Source organism: Electrophorus electricus, chromosome 13 (assembly GCF_013358815.1).
Source record: "Electrophorus electricus isolate fEleEle1 chromosome 13, fEleEle1.pri, whole genome shotgun sequence".
Classification (NCBI taxonomy): Eukaryota; Metazoa; Chordata; class Actinopteri; order Gymnotiformes; family Gymnotidae; genus Electrophorus; species Electrophorus electricus.
In genome coordinates this window covers 3,701,916-3,713,543 of record NC_049547.1, presented here as the reverse complement: position 1 = coordinate 3,713,543, position 11,628 = coordinate 3,701,916, and the positions used below count along the sequence as shown (strand labels likewise).

Below are 11,628 nucleotides of genomic sequence, written 5' to 3'. Positions count from 1 at the left end.
TCAAGCATTATTTCAAGACTGAACAAATGCAAAATCTTGACTGGAACAAATGCTTCCAACGGGACTCGGACGCGGGGCTACATTTCCTTCTTTTGTTCCTGGTCGCTGGTTGGCATGTATTTGTGTTCCTTTTCTCGTACGACCACCCAGGACGACTAGAAGAGAAGGGATACCCACTCTGACTGAGAGAGTACACGCCGTCAGCCAGGCGCACTCTTAGGAGATGCTGTATGAGGCATCGCACGGGAAACCCTACAACCTGCCCCGTGCATGTTGCTGGTGAAGTGCGGGACGCGAGACATCATCGGCCCCCCGCTTTAGGCTTTGAGCACCCTCAACTCAATCCAGAAATAAAGCAAACTGCGCTATTTACTCAGCTCCTTTTGCTCAGCCTCTTTCCAAACAGAAGTCTCGCGAATCATATTGCACTTTTCAGTTTCATTTAAATTAAACTGGAAATCGATGCATACAGATTTGAACCGTGTCGCGATGACAAATATAAGAATAATAGATGTTTTAGAAATAAAATGATTTTTTTTGTTTAAAGATATATTAGAGTTTAAGTATGTTATATCGTCTTTAAATATTAAAATCTATTTGTACAGTGAATTTTGACAGATGACAAGGATTTAAGCAAAACTGTGAAAAAAAACTGTTATCAAATTACTAAGATTATTAAATCGAATTTTACTTTGTGTGCATCTTCAAAGAAATCCTTAAAATCGCTTCATCGCAATGCCTTAGTTGAGTCTAAATTTAAGAATTCAGAAATCAATTTCAGAATCCGAAAGTCATTCACACTCATTCACAGTAAGATGTACACTTATCATTCTCAATGCGTGGCAATATACCAATAAACGAAGACGAAAAAGAAAACATTGTAAACACTAATTGATCACTTTGTATGCAAATATCCGATATGTTATTTGGGCGGGCGAGGAGGGGGGTCTCTTGTTGTCACTTGCCACCCAAGACGTGATTCAGCCTCAACAATTACCATTATCTGTTTCCCACTTCCACGAATTCGGACGAATCAGTAATGATGAAGAGTGTTTCTTCAGTCATTGTGGAAATAACGGGCTATTCTTCGTTGAGTTCACACCTACCGTCACTGGGACCTAAGCACTCGAGGCATTCAGGTACTTAATACTCACAGGGAAGAGGCCTCAAAGGCCGTCACTGTTTAGCTGTGCTAAGTGCTGTTTATATAAACACCACCACACCAGTGTACACACAGTCACTTAGGCTCGTGTTCCGGAATCAGACGAATCGTCATTCCTCAGATCGTCCTTGGATAGGTTATTCCAGACTAAGGACCGGCAGTGGAACTGGATCTAATTCAACATAATGGCTTTTCCTTCCAAGTTCAGCTTCACCGTGAGAAGTATTCTGGATTTACCGGAGAATGACACCGAGCGCGCGGCGCATCTTTCTCCGGTTCGCTCACTCTCTGGCTCTCCATTCTTCTCCTGGATCGACAGCTACAGAGGTCACTGCATGTGTAAGTTATCAAACATCACTGGCCTACTTACGGAAGCTGTGTATAGAGTAACGAAAAAAATGATTTGTTTTATCTTGTAGTTTAGTATGCACAATTATGATAGTTGATAATATCAATGAAAACTAGTTCTACATCCAGTTTGACACCGAGTAAGATATATTGATAATCTGGAGTCATTTTCAGGAAGAAAAAAAAAACATACATGACAACCGTTTTATATTTTAGCTTCGGATGAGAGCAATCCGGAGACGTCGCCTGACTCCACCAAGTCAAACGAGGCGCCCATGGAAGATGACCAAGGCAAGAAGAAGAAACGCCGCGTGCTGTTTTCCAAGGCCCAGACGTACGAACTCGAGAGGCGCTTCCGTCAGCAGCGCTACCTGTCAGCTCCAGAACGTGAGCAGCTCGCGCGCGTTCTCAGCCTAACGCCCACGCAGGTGAAAATCTGGTTCCAGAATCACAGGTACAAGATGAAAAGGGCGCGGCTCGAGTGTGTCCACGACCTCGGTCAACCTTCGGTGATGCGCAGGATCATGGTGCCGATCCTAGTCCGGGATGACAAAGCATATCAGACCTTTACCGCCGATGTCGAGAAGGCTGTCTGCACGGTCCCACCAGCTCATGCGATCCAAGCGTGCCAGTCTTTTCAACGCTTACCCTCTTTCGCGCTTCTCAACCACTACCAGCACTTTACGAACGCAGCCGCCCCAAGACACAACTTTATTTGGTGAGGACCTGCGATACGAACTTGCAAGATTACGCACGGATCGAAGAGGCAACAAATGCTTTACAAAGCATGCTGTGGACTATATTGCATATATATTGTATACAGTAACTAAGTAAATGCAATTTGCACATATTTTATATTTACATATAGTTGTGTTTTCTGATCTGATGTGTTTGTTGAACTGATTGCGGTGGTTGTGGCACTGATACAGCGTTACAGATTTGGGGATGTGACTAACTCTTGAACCATTGCTTTGTTTTAATTCAAATGTTTATATATTAGTCAAGAAAAAGAGATTTATGTTTTATAGACAAAATGGAATGTTGCATAAAGAAAACAACGGGGCTTTTTACCCGAGACAAATGACATCAATGTGTAGTTAGAAATTCTAAAAGTTGATGTCCCTTTATTTAGGTTTTTTTTTTTTGTACAAAAATAATAAACTTTTGCTCTTTTATTTGTCGCCGTTATGTGCAGTTATTTAGCTATTATATACTAAAGACTGAACTGAAATTGAAAATATTTTTATACTTATCAGAAAATGGCACCAAATTGGAGAAATTTAGCTATAGGCCTATAAAACCATATAATAAAACATGTTTTCCGCCGTAGCCTATACATTTTTGCTAATCCGTGTCATTGTTATTCAAGATATTTATATAATAGATTTCACACAGTACTTATGAGCATAACTGTTAGCGCACAGCAAGACGTGAGAGCCTTTTCAAATGTTAAGACATTCACGTACATCCAAAAGAGAAGAGTAAATAACGGACTTAAGGACTTAAGGGTTACGGACCTCACAGCATAGAGTGAACACGAGGGATATTTTGGAATGTACTGGCTTGAAGCAGTTTAGTGTGCTGTGTTTTATTTCATCCCCAGTACGTGTAAGCAGGCGCCGTTTTATACGTGTCAAAGGTTTCCGACAGTGATGTGGTACATTGCGCCAGCGCCTATGTCTCTCACTCCGAGTTTTGACCGTGACCCGAAAAGGGGACGCGTCAGTGATGCATCACCAAAGTGCCTTTTCACACGCGTCCACGGTCCTCGAGCGCTCCCAGATGAATACTGTATTTAGCGGTCACCTGGGCCTTTTATCCTCGCTCCGGCCACCTTGCGCCACATATGGCGCGCGCTGACTAGAACGCTGTTCTTGCAGCGTCTTCCTTTAACTACTTTTTTTCCCCCGTGTCTCCATATGAAAGGAGTATTGTGCGCGTTCCAAAGGGACCTAGACAAAATCCTTAGTGTTTAAGGTCTCGTGATGTTTATTCAGTCCCTAGTGACAAATTTATGGGGTTTAACAACACAATGGTGTCTTAAAACTTGGTTGGCTTTGGGAGTGACCAAGACAGACAAAACAAACTAGCAAAATATAGACGCCGAATGGGATTACAAATCCACGGAAAGGCTGGTAGAAATACTTTTGTAGCCTAAATGTTTGTTTGAGTCCGGCTTGGACTTAAAAGAACACAGTGTTACACCATCTCCTAGCATTTTAATTAGACGATGGAAATTTTGCCGTGTAGGTCGATTCCGAAATAACAACTGAACATCGGACCTTAACCTTGGATAGGGAAGCAAAAAGAACATAAAGAACTATAGGATGAGATCATAGTAGTGCTTAGTGCCTCGTAAACTAGGCCTAAGATTAGTCCTTAACGGGGAGAACAACAGTTTTCTCTTTCAACCTAACCCGTGTTGTTATGAAAGGAGTCAGACTACCCAGTCGTTACTAATAACTTGTTTTGGAATTCGACTGTGCCCCGTGTTCCATCTGAAGACAGACAGGTGCCACGTTTGTCTCCATCGCGCACCCTTGAAATGTCCAGCATTTATTTGAAATTCCATTTTGCCATTCTTCATAAACTCTGAGGTTTTGTGCGTTTATTTATTCTGAAATGGTATAGTTCCATTGGTCCAAACCCTATAATATATCCCAAATAATTACAGGCTAACTGTGAACAACGTTTATTTCATTGATTATCACAACTGTCTTCTCAAGAGCAGCAGGCTACACCCGAGTTTCCAGTAGACCGACCCATTCTGGCATCACGTAAATGCATGAGGGCATTGCTTGTTTCTGTATAAGACACAGTATTATAATGCATCTTATGCCGTGCATTTGAGATCTGTGCGTCACATGACATCACTAAGTGACCTAAAGTATATGTTTAAAGTATATTTCTTGGTTAAACTAACAAGTGTGCCTGGGGTAGGGCAAGTACCTCAAGAATCCTTAAACTGTCTTGCAGTAATCTTTTAACAAGATAATGGTAGGCAATGTGTTATAACTGAAAGGAAAGCAACTTGCACAATATGCTATGGATCTGACCGCCATTCTACTGGCTGCGCCACTGGCACCACCTTGAGGTCAGCTTCCTGCGGGTGGATCTCTGTTATTAATGCTTAAAAATTCTACAGACCTCGTGGACTTCTGCGTGATATTGCCCACTAGGTGTCAGGCATGCATTGTACTCGATCATGTATACCGGCCAGCTCCTGGACACAGATCTCTGAACTAGAATTCGTGTCCAATCAGCACTATTAGAACAATTTAGTCCATTAATATATTTTAAAAAGACACTATCTTCTAATTTAGCGGTATTCCCATCGAACGTTTTCTAAGATTGGTATAAAAGGACATATCGACAAAGTAGAAATAATGTAGAAATCACTGAGTGGTCACGCACAGCAATTTACCATCTCGACGAGATTAAAAGTGAAGGATACCATTTACTATACTGTAGTCTGTGAATTCAGCTACAGTGAAGCAGGAGTTTAGGATTTATCAAAGCACGCGAAAGTGCGCGCACGCGTTTGAAATATTCGCTGATTTGTTACGACGAACAAGTGAAAGCATTCTGCCTAATTATCGTTAATTGACCATGATAGCCGTGCTCCAGCACAGAGGAGCGGGCCTGATTCAGATAATTAAGAGAGCCTATTGAAAACTGGATTAAGGAGGCCGAAGACGTCGAAGGAAGCACGTCATGATTCTAATTGTCATAATTGCATGTGCGAAGTACACTTAATTATCACCGCGAGGTTCACAAGGTGCGTTCACAAGGTGCGTTCACCTGCTTTTGGACCGATCCGAAAATTAACTGAAAACTGTGCCAGCTAGAGGACATAGGCGCTAAAATCCCTGCAAATAAATATGTGGGCGAACTGGGTTTAAAAAAAAAAAAGAAGAAGAAAAAGAATTGTGTTGGAGTTTTATTTTCCTGAAAACAATTTCATAAAAATACTTTATATTTCTTTCGTTACTGATTTATTTATTCAAAATACGGCCACGAGAGGACGCTGTCTACCCTTGAGTTAAAGCGCGCTGCGGTGGTGAGGAGGGGGTGTTGGATGAGAGAGGGAGTGTCTGGGACTAAAGCTATCTTCATTTCTGTATATTTTTCACATGCCCTCTGTAACCGTCGTTTAATTTAAACTGGTATTGTTTGGAATATCGCTCAAGAGCTACTTCTCAGCGGGGTGTCCATGGTCTTGAAACCTCTGACATTAGAGACAGTCCTTCCTAGAATATACAGTAACATTTCTATTGATCGAGGCTTCGATCAGGGTGTTGATCGAAATCTAGTGAAATATTACTGAAGTAAGATAGATAACCTGTGGATTTCTATATTAGATCAGTATTTCACCATATATTATCATTGTGGATGTGCTAGGAAATATCATCTCTTGTTTTAACTTAACATTATAATCGTTATTTTTAACATAACCTGCATATGTAGAAATAAGAGCGGTTGGGACATAGGATCATAATTATTACTAACAAACGAGTGTCATGTCCAGCATGTCTTGCACTAGAATGTTTGAAGCCTACCTCATTTAAAACATTTTTAAATAATCCTGTATGATGCTGTTAGCGACATCCTACGTTTCAGTGATGTTTGGAAATATCACAGCCGCACCTCACAAAAGCACTGCTCTATATTCTTTTAAAAAACGCCTAAAGAGGAAGATAGCTTTCCTCCCCCTTCAAGCGCATAATTTTAGTTTTTGATAAGAGAGTTTTTTCACCGCTGATAAAATCTAAGCCTGGGTGCATAAGTATTACTGATTCTTTTATGGCAGTCTATAAAAGTTGTTTCACCGCAAGTCTAATCTGGATGGCAGGATAAAATGTTCATGTCAGAATTTCTTTTCTGCTCGTCGTAATCGTTGCTGTGAAGAAACTGGTATATGACATTCTAATGCGTCCATAAATATGAGTTCCCGTTCAAATGTAAATGAAAAAATCGAACAGACTATTTCCTGCAGTTAAAAATTTATACGTATAAGATATTTTACAAAATCAAACTTGACCGTCTTTCCAAAAGTCTGAGACTAGGCCAAAAAATACTACTAATATTCTCATATAAAACAAACAAGTAAAGAATCAATTATTATGTTCTCTTATACTTATAAGAAATAACAGATCTAAAATAACTATTGGAAATAATTCATAGCCTACTAATAACAATAAGAAAAATGTATGAGCTAAGGCACAGACACAAAAACGCTACAGCAAATTGTTCATTTACAACAATATTAATCAATAATGCTTTATAGCAATACTATTGTACACAATCATTTACTTATTTATTTATTTTATTATTATTGGTGTTATTATAATTTTTATTATTAATAATAATAATAGCAAAAAGAAGAATATAGCCTTTTGTATTATCCTTGTTGCTGTTAATGTAGGAGCACAATTATTATTATAACAGTATTATTATATTTAAGATTAGGATATTAAGTCACATAAGCAATCCTAAAAATGAGGTTATGCCATTTTCCATTATAAGCAACAGCTAATTTATTAATCAAAAAAGCGTTTATTCCTCTTTTGCATTTTTTAAAAATTATAATTGCGAACTACTTTATATCGTAGGCCTAAACTATGAAGACCAAAAAAAAAAAAAAAAAGAGAGAGAACAGCCTAGTCGAGTTCTGTCTAGCTGAGTAACTGAAGGGCTACAAGCTACTTGAGCGCCGTTAACTTTACCTGAGAGCTCTCCTCCTCGCGAACACAATTCTTTAGGACTGCGTGTCTGAGCCGAGTGGATGGGGATTTGAACGACACGCTGCTCACGTCCAATAATATCAAACAGAAAAGGAGTTAATCATTCACGCAACCTCTTAACACGCGCATATGTATTTATTTATTTATCAGTCAGCGTTCCTTCCTCGTTGCAAGGGCACTTTTGCGAGTCTGAGTACGATGGGTCATAATGTAAACACGCCTGCAATCACCAGAAGCCTCTTGTGGCCATTAAAAGTCAGGAGTTCAACTCAAGCTTTTTCAGGAATTGAGTGCTTCTCGAAGATTCTGGTCCGCGTATGCGCTCTCATTAAGGGGCCCTCATAAACATCACTCCAACTATCAACATTTCATCCATTTCTTTGTTGCTGCACTCTTCCGTAAGAAATGTAGAGATTATATATTGCACGTTAAATAAATACAACATTGCGGACAGATGTGGTTATATGCGCGAGTGTTTTCAAGGTCGGGGGATGGCAAGGGGTAGCTCACGACCACGTAATAGGAATTATGCGTTGGTGTACGGATGATAGCGTTGCTTTGTATTGTTGCCCTAGCTGCTGACGCCCCGCCTCTGATGGTAGCCTTAAACCTGGCACCCAGCTAAAACAAACGAAAGTCAGTTTCGAGCTCCCACTCAAGCCAATTAAGGCGGACTTCAGGCACCCTCTTACGTGTCCAACTCGCTGCATCGACGCTGAAGCAACAGGAACAGAGGAGCTGGCCAAAAAAAGAAGGACAGGTTGCTTTGCCTTCTAATTTCTTCTTCTGCAACATAGAACAATGTCGATGAGCCCTAAGCATACGACTCCTTTTTCTGTATCCGATATCTTGAGTCCTCTTGAGGAGAGCTACAAAAAAGTAAGTATGGAGGGTAACAACTTGGGGGCTCCTCTTGCCTCGTACAGACAGCCGCAAGTCACGCAGGCGGCGATGCAGCAGCACCACATGGGCCACAATGGAACGGTACCCGCTGCCTACCACATGACAGCTGCTGGAGTTTCCCAGCTGCCACACACGGCGATGGGAGGCTATTGCAACGGAAATTTGGGCAACATGAGCGACCTGCCGGCTTATCAGGACGGAATGCGGGGCGCTACGACAGCCACCAGCTGGTACGGAGCAAATCCCGACCCACGCTTTTCTACGAGTAAGTGCACTTGGAAAATACATCCCATCGTGAGCTATGGATGCAATGGCAGGATGCGGCCAGTCGTAACTTAGCTAAATGCATTTAAGTTGGTTACAGGATAACACAATATACGCGGAAGCGATTCCTTTGTGTTTCATTATGACTTACTAAGGTTTTAATGCTCATCCGGGCGAATACCTACTGCGTGGCTCGCGCTTTCAAATTAACAATCAAAGACACAGAGAGCAAGTACACAAAAGCACGCGCATGCAGTGTTTGGAAACAAGGCGACCGTGTAACGCGAGAGTGCAGGATGCTGCTCTTTTCACAGAGTTAAATTAGCCAGGTGTAGGATCTAAACAAAATCCACTCAAACCATTAACGAGCTCTCAACCACTGACCCTGTTTTTGTCGAATATAAGGAAAGAATCTGCCGCACGAACATCCCTCGTGTATAATTTTGCATAATTGTGCATTAGGTCCCACATAAATTACTAGCATAATTTGTTATACGAGCGCTAGTTTTAGCCAACATTCTATTATTATTATTATTATTATTATTATTATTATTATTATTATTATTATTATTATTATTATTATTATTGCCAATACTACTACTGTTATTGTTATTAATGTATGATAATGATGGTAGCTAATAAAGATCCCCTCCTTTCAGTTTCTCGTTTCATGGGTTCCTCTTCCGGAATGAACATGGGGGGCATGAGCAGCCTCGGTACCTTAGCGGATGTTGGTAAAGGCATGGGCTCCCTGAGCAGCACCCCGAGGAGAAAGAGGCGAGTGCTGTTCTCCCAAGCGCAGGTCTACGAACTCGAACGGCGCTTCAAGCAGCAGAAATACCTCTCCGCGCCGGAAAGAGAACACCTGGCGAGTATGATTCACTTGACTCCGACCCAGGTCAAAATTTGGTTTCAGAATCATCGCTACAAAATGAAAAGACAGGCCAAAGACAAAGTGTCCCAGCAGCAAATGCAACAAGAAAGCGGCTCTTGTCAGCAGCAACAGCAGTCGCCACGGCGGGTGGCCGTACCGGTTTTAGTGAAGGACGGAAAGCCGTGTCAAGGCAGCGGCCATACCCCCACGAGCGCTGTGCAAAGCCACCTTCCTCAAGGAGGCAACGCCATGATCATGTCCAATAACAGTTCAATGGGTCAGCATCAAAGTCAACAGGTAGGCAGTGCGGGCCAGTCCCCAGATCTCGGTCAGCACGGTGCGAGTCCTCCTTCTCTTCAAACGCAGGTGTCCGGTCTATCACACCTGAACTCTTCTGGTACCGAGTACGGGACGGCCTTGCCCTGCTCTGCTCTGCTTTACGGCAGGACGTGGTGACAGTAAGAACTCGACAGGCGGACAGACAGCATCTGTAGGCCGTTCAATCTCGACGTATGTTTTTTGAGCCAGTCAACAAAGATAACTGAGATGCACTGTAACTGTTTGAACATCGGCTTGTCGTTACTTCTGCCCCGTCTGTCCCCTGAATGTCTTCTCTCCAGACTGGAGGGAGAGGCAAAAAGACTGCGAGCAAGACGACCATTGCAGACTGAGAGAGATATCCTTTCCAGTCTTTTATCATGAGGACGCGCGTCCAAAGATCACTAAGAAGATGGAATTATTTATGTAACTTTTAAGTGGAGACGATAAAATTACATATACTGCAGTTCCGACGGATTAAAAAAAGCTTCGTTTGACACTTTAAGACGCCGCCTCACAGTCTGACTGCTACATGCCTGATTCTTATAGATTGCAATGTAAGCCGTAGCTTGTACATTTCTGTAAAAGGTTTGGATTGAATACATAGTTTTTAGCGATATGTATATTGTATAAAATTTTTATTGATATTGAGGGTTACATGTTATTTGAGTTCCACTGGTATTTGTACGTTTCATTTACTTGTAACTTATAGATATTTGACTTAAACGCAGTTATACAATCATATTAATAAATTATGAAAATGTAACACGCTTTTATTAGAATTGCTTGCAAGCATTTGGCATTCGCCAAAAGAAACCAGAATAGACCCAATAGGCCTAGGTTATGCAGTTTGAAGCCTGTTGATTAAAAAAAGACTTTTTCTTTTCCTCAAAAGCATATCACCTCATTTTGAATCCGGAATACACATTTATGTCGAAACATATATAATTTTTAGCACGCTCAAGACAATTTTTTTTTCTGTTGCAGTATTTTGCAAATCTTGCTTTTTGTATGTGCTTGTCTGTGGAGGAGCGCTCCGCTAAAACAAAGACCGCTCCGCTAAAACAGCAAAGCCGGACAAAGTTCGAAATGTAGGTCGGCTACAGCTCGTCTTGTAGTCGTGAGGTTAACGTAGATTGAACAAAAGTGTGAAGTGTAGACTACGTTTACTCTATGTAGGTGCTTCGTCGCTTCCCACTATTGCCTGCAAATCGGTAATAATCACGTACAGTCTACTTTGCATTAGAAAATACGATTGCAGTTGTCTTGTTACCACTCACTTACGCCCCCAAAATACCGCACGCTATTTTTGCATTTGTTACCTTCAGTGATATTTAAAAACGTTAATCTTTTGCAAGGTAAACCGACAGCTACGCTTTTGTATGGTCGGCGTCCCTTTTAGGTTTAAGCGTGAGTCAGAAAGGTGAGGTCTCCACTCCTTTAAAGTTACGTACATCAAACAAACGCTCCTAAAGGCAAGCTTATCAATCAGATCCCTGGCCAAACAACTGAATTCTCCCAAATAACCGTGCAAGACAATATACACATACTTATCAGAGAAGCTAATATCAATGCGATGTGAGAATCGCAGGGCCTCAAATGTTTACGTATTGATAAAGTTTATAAACATCAGAGGGGGCGAGTGTGAGTGAGTGAGTGAGTGAGTGAGTGAGTGGGTATCTGAGCGAGTTAATAGAGAGTGAGCGAGCCGCAGAGTGCGCACTTCTAAAACAGAAGCATAAACGTTTTAACGATCTATCCTCACATAGAGCCTGTTTTAAGGAATTTTCCCTTTTTTGAAGATTTTAAAATTACAGAATTATAAAATCTTTAAAAATGGACTAATATATTGGTTGCTGGGAATGTAAAATCACAACCATAGCAAGGAGTTCCTGGGGGACGGAGCCTACGCCTGTACACGTTGCACTGTAAAAAGTTCTAACGCACATTCTGGTAGCAATTTTCTCAAGACAGGTGCCACTGACAGGAACATCTGCACGGAGTTCTTTTCCATG

The 11,628-nt window shown here is 41.4% G+C and overlaps 2 protein-coding genes across 2 annotated transcripts; both read left to right on the top strand.

Moving 5' to 3' along the window:
- The first annotated feature begins 1,347 nt into the window (after window positions 1-1,347).
- On the top strand, window positions 1,348-2,232 carry nkx2.9 (NK2 transcription factor related, locus 9 (Drosophila)). The gene is made up of 2 exons (XM_027004871.2): window positions 1,348-1,501; window positions 1,727-2,232. The coding sequence occupies exons 1-2, from the start codon at window positions 1,348-1,350 to the stop codon at window positions 2,230-2,232; spliced, it is 660 nt and encodes a 219-aa protein (XP_026860672.2).
- Window positions 2,233-7,919: 5,687 nt separating this feature from the next.
- nkx2.1 (NK2 homeobox 1) lies at window positions 7,920-10,294 on the top strand. The gene is made up of 2 exons (XM_027004852.2): window positions 7,920-8,422; window positions 9,081-10,294. The coding sequence occupies exons 1-2, from the start codon at window positions 8,056-8,058 to the stop codon at window positions 9,749-9,751; spliced, it is 1,038 nt and encodes a 345-aa protein (XP_026860653.1). The 5' UTR covers window positions 7,920-8,055; the 3' UTR covers window positions 9,752-10,294.
- Window positions 10,295-11,628: the final 1,334 nt, after the last annotated feature.

Excerpts from the sequence above, each read along its gene's own strand:
- nkx2.9 (XM_027004871.2), top strand. The coding sequence starts at position 1,348 with ATGGCTTTTCCTTCCAAGTTCAGCTTCACCGTGAGAAGTATTCTGGAT. Across the intron at positions 1,502-1,726 it reads CTACAGAGGTCACTGCATGT|CTTCGGATGAGAGCAATCCG; the intron begins GTAAGTTATCAA and ends TTTATATTTTAG.
- nkx2.1 (XM_027004852.2), top strand. The coding sequence starts at position 8,056 with ATGTCGATGAGCCCTAAGCATACGACTCCTTTTTCTGTATCCGATATC. Across the intron at positions 8,423-9,080 it reads CGACCCACGCTTTTCTACGA|TTTCTCGTTTCATGGGTTCC; the intron begins GTAAGTGCACTT and ends CCCTCCTTTCAG.